The 23921-nt window shown below is 37.3% G+C and overlaps 3 protein-coding genes and 1 pseudogene across 5 annotated transcripts in view; 1 reads left to right on the top strand and 3 right to left on the bottom strand.

The window, feature by feature from the left end:
* The window catches only part of LOC107748107 (bifunctional heparan sulfate N-deacetylase/N-sulfotransferase 1-like), a 130843-nt gene extending 126322 nt beyond the window's left edge, over positions 1–4521 (bottom strand). The window contains exon 1 of the mRNA XM_016562766.1: positions 4244–4521. The gene's annotated coding sequence lies outside the window, so the exon portion shown is untranslated. The remainder of the gene's footprint in view (positions 1–4243) is intronic.
* Positions 4522–5168: 647 nt separating this feature from the next.
* On the top strand, positions 5169–11217 carry LOC107748105 (pre-mRNA-splicing factor RBM22-like). Its single transcript, XM_016562762.1, has 11 exons — positions 5169–5278; positions 5801–5854; positions 5962–5991; positions 6278–6410; positions 7075–7175; positions 7336–7508; positions 7781–7981; positions 8673–8837; positions 8928–9016; positions 9421–9552; positions 10799–11217. The coding sequence occupies exons 1-11, from the start codon at positions 5225–5227 to the stop codon at positions 10945–10947; spliced, it is 1281 nt and encodes a 426-aa protein (XP_016418248.1). The 5' UTR covers positions 5169–5224; the 3' UTR covers positions 10948–11217.
* Positions 11218–11293: 76 nt separating this feature from the next.
* Positions 11294–15529, bottom strand: LOC107748106 (myozenin-2-like). 3 transcript variants are annotated; one of them, XM_016562764.1, is made up of 6 exons: positions 15432–15529; positions 15145–15244; positions 14361–14515; positions 13073–13235; positions 12781–12964; positions 11294–11857 (listed from the first exon to the last, which is right to left on the bottom strand). In XM_016562764.1, the coding sequence occupies exons 2-6, from the start codon at positions 15209–15211 to the stop codon at positions 11674–11676; spliced, it is 753 nt and encodes a 250-aa protein (XP_016418250.1). In that variant the 5' UTR covers positions 15212–15244; positions 15432–15529; the 3' UTR covers positions 11294–11673. The 3 variants fall into 3 exon arrangements, with proteins under 3 accessions (XP_016418250.1, XP_016418249.1, XP_016418251.1); XM_016562763.1 differs by having other exon boundaries at positions 15145–15233; XM_016562765.1 differs by having other exon boundaries at positions 11776–12360; positions 15145–15233.
* Positions 15530–16835: 1306 nt separating this feature from the next.
* Positions 16836–22619, bottom strand: LOC107748118 (ADP-ribosylation factor-like protein 3; annotated as a pseudogene).
* Positions 22620–23921: the final 1302 nt, after the last annotated feature.

The raw sequence follows: 23921 nt of genomic DNA, 5'->3' as shown, positions 1-23921 counted from the left end.
AAAGCAAAAACGGAATGGTCTGATTTTACCTTTGTGAATGAGACTCAAATGTCACTCTCTGACAGCAGGTGGCGCTTATGGAACAACAGATATTTATAGGCTGCAGCCCCTTTAAGACCGAATGCACGGATCTTATTTAATGATGCACTTGAGATTTCTTTCTCCACTGTTTACGTTCACTTAAGACATAACCGACTGTGTTTACGAGAATACTTGCCGAGACAGTTATTTTGAGATAATTTTGTGTGTATGTGTTCATTCAGATGGAAGGATATGTGAAAGAGATATCAATTCTGTGTATGCGCATTGTGTGAAACGCGGCTCTCTGTGCGCGCTTTGAATGAGTGTGCGCAGCTCCGAATGCGCGTGAATGGTTTAAAATACTTGAATGTTTAAATCGGCAAGACTTAGGAACACTTGCAAACGATCAACTATGATCCGTTTTACTCATACAAGCTAGTGAACAACGCAAATCAAGGAAGGAATTTTATGTCACTGTTCAAGATAGCCCGTCGGGCAGGGCTGTGATACATTTTGGTAACCCGACTGGAAAACACAATAGCCCCGGGATGTCGGGCTAGCAATTTTGCGAGCCCTGAACTCCGTCCTTTATGATGTCATACAGGGCCATATTGGAAAAAAAATTTCAGAAAATGATATGAACCCTGAAGGAGTGTCTTTGGCACAGAAATACTCTGTCAAATGTCCAGCTCGTTTTTTGAGACCTTGGTCATGTTTAGCATGAGAAACCAATTTTTTTAACAGTGTAAATAAGTCAGAATGCATAAAAATTGCATTAGACATACCCTTTAAGGCTACGTTAGTGCATTTTCATTTTAAAATGCTTAACTTTTTCTACGGTTACACCTGTCATTTATACTACCCCGGCATTTTGGACCCTCGAAAATGGAGACTTTCGAAAACGCTGCAGACCTCATTTAAGTTTGAAAACTTCGGGGTTGCGTTTCAGTGTAACCGGACCAAAACGGAGACTTCTGAAAACGATGGCATGGCTGCCCCCATTCGCACTGTGTATCCTTGACCCGAGTGTAATCGCAGCCTCTGCGATTGAAAAATCGCGTTTTCTCATATCGCGATATTATCGCAAATGCAATTAATAGTTCAGCCCTATTGACGACCGTGTAAACAATAACATCATGCTCATTGTTGTACCTGTATGAATGGTCACGTGACATGCATTTTCGGTTGTGTAGTGTGGGCGGATAACGCTTCTGAAATGCAGTGAAAATGCAAGTGTAGACAAGGATCGTTTTCATTTTAAAACGCCGTTTCAAAACGAAAACGCACTAGTGTAAACCGGGCCTAAATGTATGTTTAAATGCTACATGTGTTTTATTTTTTTAACGATAGCTTTTTTTTTTTTTTATGACAGCCTACACTAGGGATGCTCAGATCGATCGGCCGGAGATCGGTATCGGCCGATAATCACATTTTATGACTCGATCGGTACTCACTAAACTTGGCCAATCGCAATTTGATGACGTCAACGCGTGAGAACGTACATGATGTGTGGGGACGTAAATGATTTAGCGCCGCAGTCATGTCATCGCCGGTGTGGAATCAGGGCTTGAATTTCGAGGAGGGATTCTACTGATTCCCGTAGTTTCTGCACTTGTAAGGCGAGAAATATTTCAGCGTGAAAGACGCTCGGGACAGATGACGGAATGTATCATTTACACTAGGGCTGCACGATAAATCGCATGCGATATTTAACGTGCATCTTGTCAGGCTTTACTGACAAGATGCGCGTTAAATATCGCATGCGATTTACCGTGCAGCCCTAATTTACATGAGTCTTACAAATTTAAACATTCAAGTGCTCGATTCAGTACTTGCGTGCTCTCTGTGAGACCCCTTTCTGTGAGCTCACACCCAGAGCACGTGCACATAGAGCCGCATCTGAGAGTGCGCGACTACAGAATGAAGTTGTGTTGAGCCTTATTGCACGTAAACGGCTAAATACATACAAAATTATGTCAAAATTACCGTCTTGATGAGTATTCACGTAAACAGTCGATTTATACTAAACATTGTCAGTTATAGGCTATTAAGTGAATGTAAACAGTTGAGAAACAAAACTTGTGTAACAGTTAGACCCGTGCATGAGGTCTTCAAGAGACAGCAACCCAAATAAACCTGCTGTTGTCTATCATTAATGTTTATTCAACACATTTCATTACACCAAATACACAAAATAATGTTCTTTTTAGCAGCATCATATGACCCCTTTAAAGCACAGTTAATTTGAGTTATATCTTGTTATTGTTTGTGCCATTGCTTGTCATTTATCTATTCTTATTTTATTACTGACTATTTACTTGCATTTTTTAGTTAAAATAAATTCAATTCAGAATTTGAAATCAAAGTTCTTTAAGTATCTTCCTCACAATATAAATATGAATCAACATTATAAATTGTAAAGCACAAATACACTGGGTGACGAAACATTTAGGTTGGATGGTTGTAGTTTAAAAATATGTAAAAAAAAAAATACCCTAACTCCCCCCTCAAATTAAATTAATGGACTGTGCAATGAATCGACGACAAACAGCAGATCTGATGTTGAGAGAGCCACACAACTAGCAGACTCACAGTTCACTCTCAGCTCTTCGCTGCTAGCCAGAGGCAGTCTGAAATCTTTATTGACTCAAGGTCATACTCGGGTTCTCTCTGCATTGCCGACAAGGTCTCTTTCCTCTCTTTAATGAAAAACTCAATTTGATATTTATCTTGAGCCACACAAATTGTGAGCCACCTATTTTCATGCCCCTGTTTTCCATCTGACACCGTCATTCACATTCAAACCAGAGATAAATACCTGCCATGAGCACAGACATTCAACGTCTCAGGCTATTCAGCAAGGAGGTTCAGAAAGCCCGTCATTTCTCATTATTGAATCTTCTAACCTTTCCACCCAGATGCAGCTTTTCAAACAGCAAAACGAAAGCCTCTCGCCCTAATCCCAGAGACAAACCACTCTGAACACCTCATGCTGCCCCAACATGTTTTGCTGTGCACTAACAAATATTCCATCCGCAACCACTGCACTGATTTCCCACAAAGCTGTTTTTCAGCATCTATATTTGCGAATGACCCTGTTCAGAAAGAAAGTCAGTGTTTCACAGTTAAATAAGCATGTGCCAAAATATTTGACCAACGTTGACTAGTCTCATGCACATTGTTTGTTTATCTGGTGGGTCTGCAACTTGCTTTGACCAGAGGGGCTAAATTTCCCGACACATGAAGGTTAATCTAAATCTCAATGAGAAACCTTAAGACTCCAATTACTTCATCAGCACTATAACGTATTTATGAGCCCCCTAATACATTAAAGGCTTAAAAAAAGCCACAAATCTAATTAGAACCTAACAAGCACATTCTTTTTCACAACCCATACCATCCAAACACAGTATAGTGATCTGAAATCATACCACAGTATCTACTGATCAGGAGATTTGGCAATAGTAAATACTGTCATAGTGTTGTTTATTCTGCGAGAACAGAGAACAGATACTGACCTGTAATCGTTAAAAGAACCACACAACTCCCCAAATAATCCAATTCAAACGCAGGAGCAAATGAACTTAATGCAGTCCAAACTTCTTTCTCTTCTATGGCTTGTTAGCTTGCTAACAGCTAGTCGACCCGTTTAGATTCAGTGCGGCGGCTAATGTCGAGTTGTGTTGGGGTGGACGGATAAAACTATCACATAAAACCCAAATTCCAGCGCTGTTTTATGTTTACACACACTTTTAGAGAATATTGGGGCAATGTAGATGTTTATACAACACAGAACAGGTCCAGAGCAGTAGCAGACTGGCTAAGCTATGCTAAACAGTGGAGAAGGTAAATGAGGTTCACAATCCATTCCAGAGATACTTTGAGCTGTGTTTCTAAACCTAGTGAGCTCCCTACCTAGACAGTTTTTGGGAATCGTTCGAACACGCCCAAAAATGCTGTCTGCATAGACAGCTCGCTATGCTTTGAAACAGCCTTTGGGGTTGCTGTTATGCTAAAGACGGACACACAGAACCTAGCCTGCTAACGTTACCCATTCCAACTAAACACTATGGCCATTATCTCTGCGCGATTATAATAATTTGGCTACCCCCAGGGCGTGTGCAACCTAGACAAAACTTAGGACTACTGAGGCTTTTCCACAAAATTCGTTTAGTTTACATATTAGCAAGTTAGCTGATCCAGAATTCAAAGATCCACTCACCAAGTTAATATCAGCCGGCGGCAGCTGCAGTGAGACCTTCTTAAATCCTGAAATATGAATGTAACATGGTAGGGATTCAGCCTGATAATGTAAGCCTTCTGCTTTAGGGAGAATCGAGAGTCCCGGTCCGAGTACAGAGTAAGCGGTGCGTCTCTGCTGGGCTGAACCCAACAGAACCCGAGCCTGGAGCCTGACTGACTGTCCCTCTCGCACACATTGGACTCCCTCTTCTCCAATCTCCACAGGCTAGTGCTCACTCAGAGGCTGCAGCGCACGCATTCGCCGCTAGTAGACAGCAACGTGGCGGGATATAATCAGACATAAACTCTTTGATGGATATTATCAGTGATCAGTGTCATCAGCATTGATGGATAATTATTGTACATAGTTATTGGATTTGTGTGTATTTTATGTAATACGTATTTTGTGCAAACCATATCAAAACATAGATAGATAGATAGATAGATAGCTTTGACACTAATGGGCTAGGGGACATTTGAGTGGTTATTATGCTATTGCTCATCCTATATTCCTTTGTACATCCTAGGTCATGTGACATATGTTAACTCCCTCCACATTGCAGTCAAATCACTGTTTTAATGAGTTATACAAAATACCGAAAGTGGATCTTTAAATTGCAATAACATTACCACAGTCCATTTCAGATACAAAGATAGATAGATTTATCTGTCTTTGTGTACAAGGCAAAGAGTGGTTTTGGATCTGATTAACAGTGAAGACACTGATGTCTTTCTCCAGACTTTGGGTGAACTGGCAAGACCAAAGTAAGTGAGGGATTGTTTCAAGGTTTCAGAATATTACATTACATTACATTCTTAAATCAGTAGAACAGACCTTTTCTATCCCGCTTGAGGCGAAATGTATATTCCTCCATAACAGTAAGTGGCGCTGTGATTCATTCCCAGCCCTATAGACGCAAAGCATTGTGGATAAAGGTTCTGCTCGCGCTAGCCTGTAGCAATGGCGACGTCTCTAGGATCTAACACTTATAACAGGCAAAACTGGGAAGATTCGGTGAGTATAAAATATTTTTATTTAAGAATATAAACGGAGTATTACTTATCGTGACTGGCGCATTTAGGTTCTTTGTTTGCGCTCGCCGAATCAACGCCTTTTCTAGTTGGAACCTATTCTGCTGTCGCTTAGCTCATGGCTAATGAAAACCCTCTCAGCATTTAAATTAATTTCATCAATAGTTTAAAATATTGTTATATAAATATACTGTATATACTGGCACCGACGTATACAAACAGAATAGCGTGAAGATCCTCTGTCCAGTTGCTGTGTTGTAATTGATCTTTATTGCACAGACAAATAAACATCCTATTAAGATCGAAATGAAATGATGAGAAATTAATTATATAATTAGTATATAACTAAAATGTGAACGAGTGGCATGGTAACAAACAGTCTTCATAGCATTAATAACATATGATATGAATAATCTATTTTTAATTATTAATAAATTAATTTTATGTATGTGTAACGTTACAGAATACATTTATGCACAGCACTGATCTTTTCTTATTTGAACAGGATTTTCCCATTCTCTGTCAAACATGCTTGGGAGAAAACCCTTACATCCGGATGGTAAGTTGAATTAGAGTTTCATCAGTAATTATAGATTAATTAATTGGAAATTGTTATTTTTTGTATTTAAATGTATTTTCACTTTGTGCTTGTATTTGTTTAAACAGACCAAAGAGAAATTTGGCAAGGAGTGCAAGGTACTGCTGTGTTCATCCTCTCAAAAAATGTTGTCCTGACAGGGTTCCCAGTCATTTCAGTTTTTATACCTAATATTAATTCAAAAGATTGGTACCTGTTATACACATGGAAACTCAGTCCAGTAATCTCTTTAAAATTATCATCAAAATCCTTATCCAGTTCGTGATGAAGTCTTGGAAATACATTGGTCAAAAAGTGTGGGAAGCTTGTCTTGACAATATTTTTTGCACCCACATTTTGAAAGTGCAGCATGTTATTTTATTCTCAATACTTCCTATCCTCTAGATCTGTGCACGTCCCTTCACGGTCTTCCGCTGGTGTCCTGGGGTCAGGATGCGCTTTAAGAAGACAGAAGTGTGTCAGACCTGCAGTAAAATGAAGAATGTCTGTCAAACCTGCCTTCTGGATCTGGAATATGGTAATGCTGTAATTTGTGGCCTCAAAATATCTGTTAGTAACATTATATTGACATTAGTTTGTCAGGATAGTTGGGTTTCTAACTGTGATACAATACCTTGAAAAATATTGATTTTCTATACCACTTGAAAAGCTTATTCCACAACATTAAAGGGCCTTTCAAGCATCACTGGCCCATGTTGCGTTTCCAAACGCATATTAAACTCGCAGCATATGCAGCTTCTCTTGAGATTCTGAAATCACCAGATAACATGCTGCTCGCGTGTAAGAACACAGTGATGTGATTCATTCAGATGCAGTGTAACAGACTAAATGCTTATTTAATTAAAATGCATGATGCAGTGTGTGTGTGTCAACTTGCTGTCAAAACATTAAAACCGTTTTAAATATTCAGAATTGATTTGGATCAAACAAATAAATATTTTTGAAAACACTAGTTGACATATTGCTACAGTATATCAGTAGTTTGGACATATGTTTGGTATTTACTTCAGACGAATGCACAAAGTGATCTTTTAGCCAACAAACAGTATATAAATCTTTAGAAACTGACACAATCCTAATTCTAGCATTCTTATAGGATAATTTAATTATTATTATTATTATTATTATTATTATTATTATTTTTTTTTTATTTTTATTTTTTTTTTTGTGTCTTTGCACAGGTTTGCCCATTCAGGTTCGTGACACTGGGCTGTCCGTTAAAGATGAAGTACCGAGATCAGACGTGAATAAGGAGTATTACACTCAGAATATGGAGAGAGAGGTAATTTGTCAGTACATTACACATTTATTCATGTTTTATGATGTCTTCATTTGCAAAAAAAAACATTAAGTGGTTTCCACATGGTAACATAGCATAGTAAATGCAAATACTAAACTGCTTTAAGTAATAAGTAAAAGTATCTGTGGGTTTTAACCTGTAGATCGCTAACTCTGATGGCACAAGACCCGTGGGGCTGCTTGGGAAGGCACCGAGCAGCAGCGATATGCTGCTGAAACTAGCTCGTACCACACCGTATTACAAGAGGAACAGACCACACATCTGTTCCTTCTGGGTGAAGGGGGAGTGCAAGAGAGGGGAAGAGTGTCCGTACAGGTGAGCAACACCTCAAGAATCTTTTATGGGTGTAAAATCATGACCCATGATTCTTAATTTTACGCTGAGTTGTGTCAGAAAACACCCAGTGTTGGTTGTCATGATTTTCATTTTGCTGCTTGTCTTGCATCAAGTTGCTTGCTTAGTACACCTTATGCACTTTTATGGAGTGACATTTTTAATGAAATATGCTTAAGGTATTGAATTATGTATGAGTGATTATGAATTTTGATTACATTTTTGACATGAAATGTATTGCTTTAATATCAAAGGCATGAAAAGCCCACGGATCCAGATGACCCATTGGCTGATCAGAACATTAAGGACCGTTTCTATGGCATTAATGATCCTGTGGCTAACAAACTCCTGATGCGGGCCACCACCATGCCCAGACTGGACATACCGGAGGACAAGTCTATCACCACACTCTATATCGGAGGGCTGGGAGAAGACGTTACAGACTCTGAGCTCAGGTAAATGCACTTCAGAGTTCATCAGGCTAAAACTATTAAAAATATTTTGTCAACTGAAAAAAGCTAGAAATATTGCTAAAAATAATATTTTTTAAAAAGAACAAAAGCTGATAAATCTCCTATGTTTGGTATTTACTTCAGACGAATGCACAAAGTGATCTTTTAGCCAACAAACAGTATATAAATCTTTAGAAACTGACACAATCCTAATTCTAGCATTCTTATAGGATAATTCAGATAAATTTTTTTATATGTTCAAATAATATCAAAGGCGCCTTTAGCCCCGTTGTACCCTCTCTCTCTCTCTCTATCTCTATCTCTCACTCTATCTCTATCTCTATCTCTCTATCTCTCTCTCTCTCTCTTATTACTACTATTATAATTATATTAATATCTATTAATAATGTTAAAATAGCTGTGGTAGGCACACAAGTATTTTAGTTCCTATAATTGGTCACCTTTTCAGGTTTTTAATTATTTTGCCTTTACTGGTTCAAAATTTAAAATAGTCACTCATTTGATATAAAGTCTAAAGCTATATTATTATAAAAAAAATAAAAAAAAAGCAAAATGCCACTTATGTAGGTAAAAACTGTTAAGAGTATTACTTTGTTACATTATATTGCAAATGTTGTTTTCCCTTTTTGTGTCATTTCTTGATTAAAGATTACCGTTTACTTTTTCCACAAAGGAATCACTTCTACCAGTTTGGGGAGATTCGTACCATCACCATAGTTCAAAGGCAGCAGTGTGCTTTTATCCAGTTTGCTACACGGCAGGGCGCAGAGACGGCTGCAGAGAAGTCCTTTAATAAACTCATCATTAATGGACGTCGGCTTAATGTTAAATGGGGCAGGTCAGTGTCTAGTCGTGCAAGAAAAAAACAGAAATTCAAACAGTAGCATTTATGTGGTGGCAGTTCTGAATGTTGTTGTGTGTCGTTCAGGTCACAGGCGGCTCGAGGAAAAGAGAGAGAGAAGGATGGGGTGACGGAGAGTGGAATCAGGCTGGAGCCGGTGCCCGGCCTCCCTGGTGGTATGTGACAAAGTCTCTCAAACATAGACATGTTTTATATAGTAAAATAATGTGAATGTGAATTTGTATGGATTGCTTTTATACTTATATATTTATTTAAAAGCTTGACCAGCCACACTGGTAAAATAAATATATATATATATATACACACAGTGATAATGTAATAATACATTAACATAAGCTAATGATGAAATGTACTGCTTATGTATTATTTTTTGTAATTGATTTAATTTTTATTTTATTTTGAATAAAAAGGAATACATCTATTATATTTACTACTTTTTCTATATACTGCTTTTACAACGGAATACAGTTATTCCAAAATAAATTGATTGGGGGCCTCTATATATTATATAAGGTAGTGTAGTGTGTGAATTTTTCCTTTCTCATATTTTTTTCAACAGCTCTGCCCCCACCCCCTGTGTCTGATGAAGATGCCTCCACCAACTACTTCAACCTGGCTCCCACCAGCTCCTCTGCTGTCATGAACCTGGGACTTCCTCCTCCACCTGGGGTTGCCATGCCCCCACCGCCTGGTGAGTTTCACCCCACTCACTTCCTCCTTCCTCTTTTTTTGTACTCTGAGCAGTGGTGGAGGTAACGAATTACAACTACTCACGTTACTGTAATTAAGTAGTTTTTTCGGGTACTTGTACTTTTTTGAGTATATTTTTAAAGCTGTACTTTTACTTGTACTTAAGTACAAATTAAGCAAAATAATCTACTTTGTTACTTTTAAATCATAGTTCGTTACTGAGTACGCCCACAATTTGAATTGATATTCAAACCTTATTTAACGGCACTTCAGTAGCCATGAAGATATCCGATCGTAAACGGACCAATAACAGCCCTGATATCTGAACCAGGAAAAGCCGCTGCTTTTCCAAGCTGCGTCTCTCTTTTCTCTCCGACAGCGAGTTTGACACTCATCCGCCTCCTGTCAATTGCAGAGTCTGAATATCCACGCGGGATTGCAGGTATTCCGCATAATTTTAATCATTCCCGCGCAAATGTGGCGAGCGCTTTATTGTAACATGAGAACACAGTCATGTAATCACAGAAAACTGGATGCGAGCTCTCAGAGAGGCCTAACTTATACAAATGAACTGCCTGTCCTCTCACTCCGATATTGTGCAATCGCGATCTCTCCGTGCTTTTAAAGTAGAAATTATTTCTCTTTGCTCATGGATTAAACTTTGTCAAAAGTTATCAGAGTAGATCCACGCCTGACCGATGAAAATCCTACTGTAAATTTTATTGGCTGTAGGCTAAGTGAAATGCACCAGAAAGTCTTTCAGCAATCAAAGATGGATCTTTAATTTCTTTACAATGTAAGTTTATGCTAGAAATGTTTTGGAATGGGATAATAACACTGTAATCAGCACAAACTGGGCTACAATAATATGTGAGCAGCATGCATGTACGTGACTGTGCTTTTGAGAAAACAACGTTTTCAACAGCACGCGCTTAGTGAAAAACTACAATTTTAACCACTCCAATCCAGCCGTGAATCTGCTATGAGCAAATATTTTTTGGTAATTCATTAAATATCGTCGGCTAAAAAGTAACTAGTACTCTGAGTAGTTTTTGAGAAGAGTACTTTGTACTTTTACTTAAGTACTGTTTTGGCACCAGTACTTTTACTTGTAATTGAGTATTATTTCAGCAATGTAACAGTACTTGTACTGAAGTACAAATTTTCAGTACTCTTTCCACCACTGACTCTGAGTAACCCATGATAAAGTGCTTCACTATCCCGTTAACCTTATCTGCTCTCTCCAGGTTTTGGTCCTCCTATGTTCCACACTATGGATCCCATGGTGCCGCCAATGCCCCCTCCAATGGCCATGAGGCCCCCCGGACAGGTCCACTACCCATCCCAAGATCCTCAGCGGATGGGCGCCCATGCAAGTCGCCATGGAGGCCCTTAGATGGTTCTACAGCTACCTCACTGCTCAGCAATGACCTCTGAACAACTTAACCCAGAGTGATGTCAACTCTGCCCTCATTTTTATGCGTTTATATCTGTCTATCATTTTCAGAGCAGGAGAATACTGGAAAAATACATCTTAGAATTTAAACCATGTCAAAAACTTTTTTTTTTATGCATATGATTTATAATAACCCTTGATGGTTTCTGTTATCTTTTTGTCATTTTTTGTTTTGTATGTAATGATATGAAACATATATGCCTTTTTTAGGGCCGAAAAGAATCTGTTGCAATGACCAACAATTAACAAAGGGGGGCACTATTGACTTTTTTTCATCTGATGTCTTTATTTTTCTAACACTTTATTGTCCTACACCTCTAGAATATTCCAGGATTCATATTACAGTTTGCGCTAGTGTCCATACCTTTCCCATTTTTTCTGTTAAGTATGAAGTGTGTTGTCCTGAATTGCTTTTAAGACTTTTTTTTTTTTTAATATACAGCGGTCTAGTGTGTGGTTACATTAAAGAAGCTTCACATTTTTTAATATTGTGTGAACGATTGTGTAAACATTAATATAGCATGTTAATAGACAATGTGTGTAAACTTTAAATTGGTATTTGATGGCTCACAATGGCTCAGCTCAGAATTCACAGTAGCAATGCAGGCATCCCTCAGAAATTCAGTCTTCAATTGTAGTTTGGCAAAAAAGTTGAGTATTCTAGCTTTACAGATCGGGAGACTCTGCAGCGTACTTGGTGCTCCAGCCCCGTGGAGTACGATTGAAATTGGGCCGATGGCACATCCAGTCCCAGGTCAGATGTGGCTCTGTGTGTGCCTGCAGCATCTCAAAGCCAGGTAGCGGCAGAGTCCTCACAGTACCTGCTGTCCCACCAAACGGCGTAGGAGCTCTGTGAAGAATGACAATGAATGTTGTTCATGTCCCTAAAATAGTCTTGACTTTCCCTAACAGCTGAGTGGAACAAGTCTTGTCTTTTTCACCCACATGCTGATACATGAGCCAGGACCAGCGTAAGGTTTCAAGATACAAATTCTGTTTTAATGCCTGACCTTAAAACCAACAGTTTTTTGGCAGGCAGCCTTCCCATGCCAGACATGCTAAGTCTTTTATGTATAATGTTACTAGTAGTGGCTGATGTCCTTCCTTAATTCAACCACCATTTTGAGGGACTTTTGCTACTTAGTTTATCTACTAATTTATTTGAAAGGGAAGTGGAAATGTGACGTTAAAAAAAGTTTGAAAAAACAAGCACCAAAGCTTGCGGAAGTGTACTAATTGTCAATAGAGTGCAACTGTTTCCCCGAGTAAAAAAAAAAAAAACTTTTATTATTATTTTAGATAATCTTGTTTACCAGTCTAATACTTCGGGGGGAAACTACTTTACCAATGATTCTGTAAAAGAAAAAGAAGAAAAAAAAAGACCAGTCAAGGAAATTGCACCAAAAGAAATTGCAAATTGCACCTACTATCACGAAGCACTGCAAATGAGGTAATCAAGTCTCCCTATGCTCTCAACACTTAAATATTTGTCATTTGCAACCCATTTTACTTCAAAACCCTAAATTATGTCCAAGGATTTTCAGCAGGATTTTCAATGGAAAGATATGTAGTTAGCTAAACAGCTATTTGTTAACATTATTCAATAACCTGTGTGGCCTAGGTAACATCAGTACAAAAGGAATCAATGAATTATTCAAAATAAGACCAAAAACATGGCTTTAGAAAGTAAACAGAATTTATTTTCGTTACAAGTTTAACTTCAACAACTTGGTGCTAATGAGGGTGAAAGTATCTGTTGTGATTAATCGGTACCTGTTAAAGCATTTGTAGTTGGCTGGGGTGAGTTTGTAAGGTGGCTCAGGCAGATGGGTACTGATCTTCGCTAACAGGCTCTCGTTGTCAATGGGTTTTTCCTCCCAGGGTGATTGGTAAGATTTGGGGATCACAGTGACATTGAACTTTTCCGGAGGAACCTCTTTCAGAGGCCCCCCATAACCTGTGTGAGAGAATTGAGAGACCTTCAGGATTTTCCTTTGACTTTGAGAACAACAGAAACCTAAATGTAAGAGAACAGAATTAAAGATACACATAGTGCTGTATTTACCAGGTGCAAGCACACTTGGGATTCCTTTCTTTGCAACCATGTGCTTTAGTGTGGTGACTAGGCTGTTCTTTCCAGGCTGGTTGATGTAGCTTTCAGAGTTGAAGCAATCACTTCCTTTCTCTCCTTGCGTGGCATTCTGGCCTTGAAGTGTTTCCTCTAAGTGCTAGACAATGTTAAAACATCATGCATTATTACTGGACCTACACACTTAAAAATAAAAGGTCAAAGAACCTTCTTAGATAAGAAGTTTTAAAATTAACTTTTTTTTTTCCTAGTGTGAAGAACATTTTAATAATCTAAAGAAACTTTTGTGCAATGGACAGGTACTATGAATGTTAAAGGTTCTTCATGGAACCATACTGAACCAGAACCAGTACTGCCTGGGGTTAATAGTTACTTCAGGGTTGTCCAATCCTGCTCCTGAGGGCCTGCTGGGTTTAGCGCCAACCAGCTGCCTGGAGGTTTCTAGTGGTCATGAAGACCTTGATTAGCTGATTCAGGTGTGTTTAATTAGGTCAAGAAACTGCTGGAAGGTGGTCCTCCAGGTGTAGGATTGGACACCCCTGAGTGCGTAGATTGCTCACTAAACATCTTTAATTTTGCTCAGGGGTATCCGGTCCTGCTTCTGGAGGGCCTTCTGGCAGAGTTCAGCCTCAATGGTAATTAAACACCTAACTAGCTAATCAAACTCATCAGGGTGACTAGAAACTTCTAGGCAGCTGATTGGAGCTAAACTACTCAGGAAGTTGGCCCTCCAGGAGAAGGAATGGTTACCTCTGGTTTCACATTCAAACAGCTTCCACAACCCATTTTACTTCTGTAAATTAAAAGTCTTGTAACTCTGAGTAAAACAGGATATTAAATGAGAATAAAATAGGGCGGGACTTGATTTTATCCAACAGGGATTGATTGGAGCATGAAAAGTGGGTGTTCCAGAATAGAACCGGACTGAATGTGAGTTTGCAGTCAATTGTGGAACTTTTGAGGAAGCTTTTTGACATGGAGGCAGAAGGGCAAATTCACCCTGAAGACGATTTCAGCACATCTCAAAGGTAAAACTTTTTATTCAGACATATTATTTGTTATTATTGCCACAATATTAATGTTAACCCACACAGAATTGTCTTGCCTATTGACATTACCATAAATCAATAAAATAGCTGTTTGGCTACTGGTTAACACTGGGGCCAAATTCATAAATTCATAATGATAATGAACCCATAAGTAAATTGGGTCCATTCTGATTTCATGTTGACTTTAACCCGGTGAACACAGTAAGATGTCTTACACTGAGGTGTCTCTGTGCTATATTCTCCAAGGTGAACCTCTCCACTCTTTTGAGTCTCTCGTGAAACATTATAGATCCTCTGTTGGACAGCAGATTGAGCTCCTCCATCATCAGATCCCGAGGAACACTGATCTTCTTCCCCAGGTTCAAACATGCTGATTTACATGTACAGATATGTTGAAATGCATTGATATTAATCACAGAACAACTGTCCTTTATGACATGACATTACAATGTTATAAACTAGTAATTACATGCCATTCTTCTGAAAGTTGATGGAAAAACAATTTTTTATAGACATTTGCAGGTTTTATTTAATAGTGTATGATCATTCATAATTTATGTCATCAAAAGCAGGTCTAACATTCTCTGTCATCATTTTGGCTCTCCAATCATGCACAATATGTGCGACTGTGAATAAATTATTAAATTTGACACAGGCATCAGGGTGTAACCTCAGCCTGCTGTTTGTTCAGTAATGTTTAAGAGGATTCAGATCTTTCCCAATCAGGCGTGGTTGAGTCATGATCTCCTGGAGCAAAGCATTTAGTCTCCTGCTGTCATATTATTACATTACAAATACTCTTACTGTTTTGGAAGCCGAGTCAAAGCAGTTGAGACATGCCAGAGCAGAAAGTGAAAATTTGGCTCACTGTTTTGCTTTTTTCCCCCACACGTCACAGTGCTGTTGCTTTCAAGGTTGATTTCATTGAATTAGTCTCATCTGTTGAGATGGTGTGCTGTTTAAAAAAACTGAGCTTTTTTCATGCTTCTGATGTCTTACCTCCATCTGTGTCCGAGCACAGCTCCTGTTGCTCTTTCTTGGGTACGTCAGTGTATGGCACAGGCATGGTGATATTAATCGTGTCCAGCCTTCAGTAAAACTGGTCCAGTAAGATTAATAATTTATTTTTATACTTTTTTCCCCACTAAATGAATCTGATTTGACCCTTTCTTTGTGATAGATATATATGTACTCCTTTGATCTCAAATCAGGCCTGAAAACACTTGTTTAAACTGAGTCGCATAGATCACAGAACAAATGAATCCTTTGATTACAGCTAAACTTACCAAATTAAAATCCTGTGTTTGCCTTTATGCCAGTCTAGATGATGTATCCTGTTCAGAGGTAGAAATGCTTATGTGAGCCCACATCAGACTCACTGTGGACCCTCTTTTTGCCCTGGTTAGATCACTGTCTTATTATAGCAAGTGAGGTGTGTATCTAATGGCCTTGGATTAGAGTAGTGGAGCTTCAGCATCCACACTAATGAAAATTTGATCCACTGGCCATAATACTAAGTGTGCAGACTGGTGACCTGGGAGGAAGGCAAGACTCTGAGTCATTTCCAAGTATGTCTGCCTCTGAGGTTCAATACCTTTTGCTGCAGATATCCCATTGGTCTGAGAAGAGGCTTCATTTTTTTTCTTCATTGTTTGGCTTAATAGAGTGCTGCAGGGATGAACTATTTTTGTAGGCCAAACCTGAAAATTTGCATTTTATCACTTCCGGTTTAATTGCCTCAAAGGTTTTTTTGAATTGTTTTTTGGTTAAGTGCCTGAAATAAAGTCTGTGGTTAAAACAAGCTCAAGATATATTCACCTTTTACTCTCACATCATGAAATACATCAGTAATACACCATTTGTGATTTAAAGCTTGTCTTGAAAAAGGTGGCTGCTAACAAGTGGCTAAATGGGACTGCAGAGATTGTTGGGGACGTTAAACATCATAATGGCATTTTACAGCCTCTTTGTGTTAATAATCACGCTCTTGCAAATTTTTCTAACTCAAAATTTAATGGAAAATGGTTTTTAAATTAAAAACTGAAAGAGCTGTCAGACGCTTAATGGTGGTGATGTTTTAGTCATGTGACCTTGGCTTAGTTTGTTTGTAGTCTAAGTTTAACTTTTTACTTTGTGCGATTGTATTTAGGCTTCAAAATTCATGTCAAGTTGTGTTAATTTGTGAAGATTGTCATGATGATAATCAAACCTTTGTTGGTCATAGAGCTTATTTTATTAAATAATCCAAAAGCCAATGGAAAAATTCTGTCCGTTTTTTGTCAAGGGAACCAGGTTGATGCTAACTGACAGGTTAGCCTACAAAAATTCATCATATGTGAATTATTTAGAACAACAGCATTTGTTCTTATGTTATATTGCTTGAATATGTTTGTTTTTTTTGATCTTCCAAAAATGTTGGAAAACTTGGTAAATAACTAGTCTAGGATCTTGTTTGAATTAGAATCAAAGATAATCATAACATTTTTAATTTCACAATTTCATTTCATATAATCATACACATGATGTCCACACAGGATGTTCATAGAAACTAGCAAATCCAGTCATACTGAGACAAAAAAACAACAACAACACATATCATCTTACACACTTTTTTAAGAGTTTTGCTCTGTTAAAGATAATTCTCCGGTGTGACAACTATCAAAACAGCTTAAGAAGACTATATATATTTGTGATAGATACACGGATGCCTCTTCCTTATTATAGGCTGCAAATCTTGCTTGTGTGCATTATTTATGCCCTGGTATGTCATATTTCTCAAAAACGCGACAGCGAAAGCATGATTTACAGATTTTAAAGAAAGCTTGTCTAGTCTGAGAGCAACAAAAACTCTCTGTGAGAGCATAAGAGATAAGAGAGGGAAAAATGATTTGTTTAGTTGTTTTCCTGCCAGTCTCTCTTGGCAGCCAATTTACAAACGGGAAGAAAGATCATTAATATAATTACAAAAACAGTTTTCTGAAGTAAATATTTTATACGTGGTTTACATTAACAGAAGAATCAGAGCAATTGTACAAAATGACACTTGGAAGTGAGCAGATTCATTTTTTCTTATTTACAATATTGTTACTGATCCAGTTCATGCCATCCTGAAAGAAAAAAGAAAAAAAAAATGTCTTAAACCATTCCCATAAGGGTAAAATTGAAATAAATTGACTATATATTTACAAACCTGTACACCCTCCCCAGATACGGCAGAACAGGCCTGGATCTGCCACTCTCTGTCCCGGTACGTGTGCAGGTTGAGGCCCTCTGCGATCTCACTGGCCGGAGAGGCTGTGGCCAGGTCCTGTTTATTGGCAAAGATGAGCAATGGCACACCCTTCAGGTTCTCCTCATCGATGAGCTCCGAGAGCTCCTGTGGAAGAAGGTCAACACAGAGGATTTAAAAAGAGTGTAATCAGTACCACATCGAGGTTAGCATATGTGAATCCCAATTCATATACTATTTGGCCTATACTATGGTTGAGTGAGTGAAGTGACGTTTGGCCAAGTAGTGACGTGACATGTGGCCAAGGTTACAAGTCCGACTCTCTAACCATTAGGCCACGACTGCCCCCAAATGCCGTATAATGTGTATACTAAGGATGCCGTTTAATGTGTATACTAAGGATTGAACCCAAGACTATGCCCTTAAAAAAGTCAATGGGTACCAGAACTGTTTAGTTACCCACATTCTTAAAAATATCATCTTTTGTGTTTAGCAGAAGAAAGACATTTATAAAGGTTTGGCACAACTTGAGAGTGAGTAAATGATGACAGAATTTTAATTTGTGAATGAATCCTTTAAAAAAATAGGAATTCTTCCAACTGTATTTAATATACATTAATAAAGTTATCTTAAAATTAATACTTTTTTTTTTTTAATCTTCAAACTCTAATTTTGTTGGCCTGATGGAAATGTGTTTCCCACCCTGTCACTTCTCATGTATTTTGTTACGGGACAAGTCCAAAATAATATAACTCGGGCAAATGATTAGCATTTCAACACTCTTCAAATTAAGGAACTAATTAATGATACACAATAAAAAGTTTAAAGCTATTAAAATGTATCCTTTAAAACCAGAAAGGTTGTTTTGAAAACATTTTCCATTAAAATCATCTAATTTAGAAATCACCCATAGATGCATAGAATGAGATCTCCTTTGATCTGTGCTGGCAGCTGTTTCATTTGAGTCTCGAGACAAAAGCTATCCAGTCTGTGCGCATTACAAGTGAAAGAAATTAGAGGCAGATTGCTTGACATGTCATTATATCAGATAAAATGCTTTTCAAGGAGAAGCTGTGATTGTCACAGATTGATTCTGTGTAGTCTTACCAGTCCTGTTTCCTCAAATCTCTTTTTGTCTGCACTGTCAATCACATAAATCTAAAAAAGGGATCATTTATTCACCCTCATGTCGTTCCAAACCTGTATGAGTTTCTTTCTTATGTTGAACATAGAAGATATTTTGAAGAATGCTGGTAATCAATCAGTTGATGGTCCCCATTGACTTCCATAGTTACCCCCCACCACCGCCTACTATGGAAGTCAATGGAGACCAACAACTGTTTGGTTCTTCAAAATATCTTCTTTTTTTGTTCTTCCAAACTTATACAGGTTTGGAATCATTTTTAGAAAATGATTTTAAAAGGCACATTTTCATCAGGTTGACTGGAGTAACCCTAAGGAAAATACCATGGAAGTCGATGGTTAGGCTACCAGCATCTGTTTGGTTGCAAGCATTCTTCAAAATGTCTTCTTTTGTGTTCAGCAGAAGAAAGACATTTATAAAGGTTTGGCACAACTTGAGAGTGAGTAAATGATGACAGAATTTTAATTTGTGAATGAATCCTTTAAAAAAATAGGAATTCTTCCAACTGTATTTAATATACATTAATAAAGTTATCTTAAAATTAATACTTTTTTTTTTTTAATCTTCAAACTCTAATTTTGTTGGCCTGATGGAAATGTGTTTCCCACCCTGTCACTTCTCATGTATTTTGTTACGGGACAAGTCCAAAATAATATAACTCGGGCAAATGATTAGCATTTCAACACTCTTCAAATTAAGGAACTAATTAATGATACACAATAAAAAGTTTAAAACTATTAAAATGTATCCTTTAAAACCAGAAAGGTTGTTTTGAAAACATTTTCCATTAAAATCATCTAATTTAGAAATCACCCATAGATGCATAGAATGAGATCTCCTTTGATCTGTGCTGGCAGCTGTTTCATTTGAGTCTTGAGACAAAAGCTATCCAGTCTGTGCGCATTACAAGTGAAAGAAATTAGAGGCAGATTGCTTGACATGTCATTATATCAGATAAAATGCTTTTCAAGGAGAAGCTGTGATTGTCACAGATTGATTCTGTGTAGTCTTACCAGTCCTGTTTCCTCAAATCTCTTTTTGTCTGCACTGTCAATCACATAAATCTAAAAAAGGGAGAGAGAAAATGGACTATTAAAGAGATAAAAGCTTTTTGACTGATACACAAAACAGAAATGTAATTAGATATGTGACTGTAAATGCTCTCACAACATGGCCAATGTCATTGAGAAAGTTAACTGCTGTCATACCAATAAATCTGTGTTCTCCAGGTACTTCTTCCAGAATGGTCGAATCTTCCTCTGTCCTCCAATGTCCCACACATTCAGCTTCATGCTATCACAGGTCACACTTTTAATGTTGAAACCCTGAAAGAACAAAATTAGCACATGATACAGCTGTGGATACACTCAAAAAAAAGAAAAAAAGAGGAAGCTTATGCAATTTAATTAATAGTAAATCTCCATCAAATTGAATGGAATAATCCTTACATATTTTAACTGAATAACTGAACTATCCTTAATCAATTATTCAATTAAAATTACGTTAGGATTATTAAATTCAATTTGATGAAATTTTACTATTAATTAAATTGTGTAAATCTTAAAGTGTATTTTTTTTAAAGAATTCCTGTGATTTTAAATCTCACAACTGTAATTTTAATTCTCATAATTTTGACTTTATTACTTTCATACTATCATACTTGTGACTTTAAATCTCACAATTGTAACTTTAATTCTCATAATTTTGACTTTCATACTTTCATACTATCATACTTGTGACTTTAAATCTCACAATCGTGACTCTGTCCAGAATTGTAACTTAAATCTCTCAATGTGACTTTAAATCTCATGATTGTGACTATATATCACAGTTGTGAATTTAAATTTCACAATTGTGACTTGATATCTCACACCTATGGCTTTAAATCTCACGGTGTGACTTTAAATCTCACAATTGTGAGATTTAACTTGATTGTGACTTGATATCTCATAACAGTGACTAAATCTCAGAGTTTCGACTTCATATTATCTATCTCACAATGTGACACAAATCTCACAATTGTGACTATATATCACAATTGTAAATTTAATTCTCACAATTGTGACTTTGTCTCAGTTATGACTTGATATCTCATAACAGTGACTTTAAACCTCACAGTGTGACTTTAAATCTCACAATTGTGACTTTATATATTTCACATTGACTTAAACCTCCCAGTGTGACTTTATATATCTCAACCGTGAATCTCCTAATTGTGACTTTATATATCCCAACTGTGACTTAAATCACATAATGCATCTTTACATCTCATAGTTGAAACTATATATATCTCATAGTGTGACGACTTCTTATATTAAGTATTTCTTATTTTAAACTTTATCTCATAGTTACCTTCTTAGTTTTTTTTTTTTTTTTTACTATGGAGCAGAAACAGGCTTCCATAATGATGGCTTGATTAGGTCACAATCCTAACAACACCACAGACAGAGGCACAATGTATTTAAACTCTCCTAGTCTAAATTTATCCTGCCCCTGAGCAGCCTCCAACTACTGAGACTTTATGGTTAAGTAATCTTTAACCGTGGGATTAAAGACACTGTAGTGGTGCTATTCTTAGAGAGGATCTTCTCCCCCCACAGGCCTCCGCTCTTTACAGCTTTAACTGGCTGCAGCATAATGTCTGTTAACAAAACACATGCTAAACAACAAATAGTCTCACATTACATCTAGGTCCCAGGATATTTTAAGTAATGAAGTAATGGTCTGCCAACATCTTAACTAGTAGCAAGATGTGCGCAGCGGAGTCCAAAAGAATTCATGCTAAATATTGTGTTAACAGCCATCAATTGCAGCCACTCTACAAATTGAATATACTGTCAATTAATGATACATGAATTCAGACATTTATAAATTGAAATGAGAGACTTTTTTTGTCAAATGTGTTATCTCTATGGCTGACTTCATGCTAATAACTAACATTAATACACACAGTGATGGCGTGCTCTATCACTGACCTCTTAACAGTACATCTTTTTTTATAGTAAAAAGATGTACTGATAGTAACTGCCATCAAGTAGTAAACTGCTCTCTTTTCCAATTCTGTATGGTATCTAAACTGAAGTGTAACTGAAACTGAACTGAAGTGTCAAAGGAGAATATTTGAGAATATTTCTACTGAATTTGTTAAACATTAGAAAAGCACAAGAAATGTGTTAACATTCCACACCAGCTAATAACTTCACACATTTCAACAGCCTCAGCAAATTAGGCTGAATTATTCATGAGACATGTTTTTGCCATCCATAACACATGATTAAAGAGTAAATGTACATTCTGGAATGGCAAAGGTCTGTGCTGCTTTCATAACCACATGTGTCCTGATTCTCAAAGTAACACTTTTTTTGAACAAGCATATTAAGTAAATGCAAGAGCAAACTATAAAAAAAATGTAGTGCATTGAAAGCCCCTAGCGGCTGCTCTTCTCACCTGAGTTGGAGTGATAGTGTTCACATCTTCTGAGGCGAGTTGTTTTAACAAAGTGGTTTTTCCAGCGTTAATCAAGACCAAGAAGGACTATCCGCAGCTCTTGCTCTGTAGTGCCTTTTAGCTTCTCAATGACTGAAAACAAACCCTTGAAAACAAACATTTGTACATAAAATATCTAATTAAAGTTTCATTTTAAGTTTCAGGCACATCCACGGAATCTCCAATCCATCACAACGATGTGTATAACATGAATAAACTATTCTTTGATCCAAATAGGCCCCTCAAGCAGCTTGAAACACTTACCTTTTGGACTTCTCCCATAGTGCCGGGAATTTTGTGGTAGGAAGAGGACGTGGAGAGAGATAAAATGGCGCAGCTACATTCTATGCAGGAAATATCCAAGTAAGCATTTGGTTTTCTTATCGTCCACTTTTTGTTGGATCCTCTTCCCTCAAAATACTTGGCCTTCACTTCACAGGGAGCAGTACCTTTCCTTCAATATGTGCCTGGCCTTCCTCGAATGTGACATAGGGGAGGATGTGGAGGTGGGTGAAAGTGGAGGAGGGGTTGGATTAGCAGGCCACAATTAGCAATCTCTCCGCCTACCTCCCCTCCACTCGTCTCCTCCAGCACATCTCCAGCATTAAAGACTTACCTGGATTATCCTTAACCCCCACCTGCTTCAGGACAGGTCTCTGAGACTTTTCCCTTTCCTCTAAGCTTGGTTGGCCCTCACATCTCACTTGTGGTTTTCTGAACCAACAAGTTACAAGAACAAACAAACTAAACAAGATCTCATGCCATGAGAATGAGATACTACTTGTTATTGAAGTGAATGCAGCTTCACAATACCTCTCCCAAGCAGCAGAGGGCAGTAGTGTTTATATTTGAAATTAGGGTTCTTCAGGGTGTAATGTGAGGTAAGGGAACAGTGTTAGGGTGGGGATCAAGGGATTCGGGTTGTCTAATAGAGTGCTGCAGGGATGATGTACTTTTGTAGGCTGAAACCTAGAAATGAGTTAGAATTTAAGCACTTTCGGTTTCATTGTCCTGAAGTCAGTGAGGTTTTTGAATGGGTTTTTTGTTAAATGCCTGATATATATATATATTCTTTTTATGCTTATTAGTTAAAAATATCTATTTTTATATTTTAATTGTATTATTTTTATATTTTAATTTGAATAACAATAGGCTATAAGAATTAGGGCTGGGTTTTGACACAAATTTCACGATTCGATTCAATTCTCATTCACAAGTTTGCGATTCGATTACCAATTTGATTCGATTCGATTCGATTCAATATCGATTATTTTGGATATATAGTATATCAGGTACAGTACATGCCAAATTTTCTGAAGGAAAAAAATCTTTCAACTAATGCTGTAAAATATACACGAGAGTCAGTTGGTACTACATTACTATAATATTGAAGGTTAAAATGGACGGATTTGTTAAAATTACACTTAATGAAGTTTTTAAAATAATAAAGTTACAATTACATAATAATATTTCTACTTAATTTGTTTTTTTTAAATGTAAACAATGGTGGCTGTCATAAAAACTTGATGGATTTATTCAAACATAAATTAAACATTGAAGAATTTTTAAAATAATTTTTTATGAAGAACAATTTATAATGAATATGTTATATGGTGCATATATTTAGCAAAATGCCCCTCTCTACAGTTTATTTTTCTAGGTGACTAATGAGTTTATGGTCACCGAATATGTTTTTCTGAGGTAAATGTGATGTTACATGAATTGTTAACAAGCTGTTATATTGACATCTTTGCGTGGCTGAAACACTGATTTAGCGATTACGAGACAGGATACTTGTACTCTTGTACAAGAGTTGTACTCTTTCTTTTAACTTACCTTCGGATGTTTAGTCATGTTTATTTTGTGCTGAAACTGGTATTAATGTGGAGGAGATAATCAGTTCACGTGTGCTACGCG

Source organism: Sinocyclocheilus rhinocerous, unplaced genomic scaffold (genome assembly GCF_001515625.1).
Source record: "Sinocyclocheilus rhinocerous isolate Xijiao unplaced genomic scaffold, SAMN03320098_v1.1 scaffold2335, whole genome shotgun sequence".
NCBI classification, from domain to species: domain Eukaryota; kingdom Metazoa; phylum Chordata; class Actinopteri; order Cypriniformes; family Cyprinidae; genus Sinocyclocheilus; species Sinocyclocheilus rhinocerous.
This window is presented reverse-complemented; position numbering and strand designations above follow the sequence as displayed.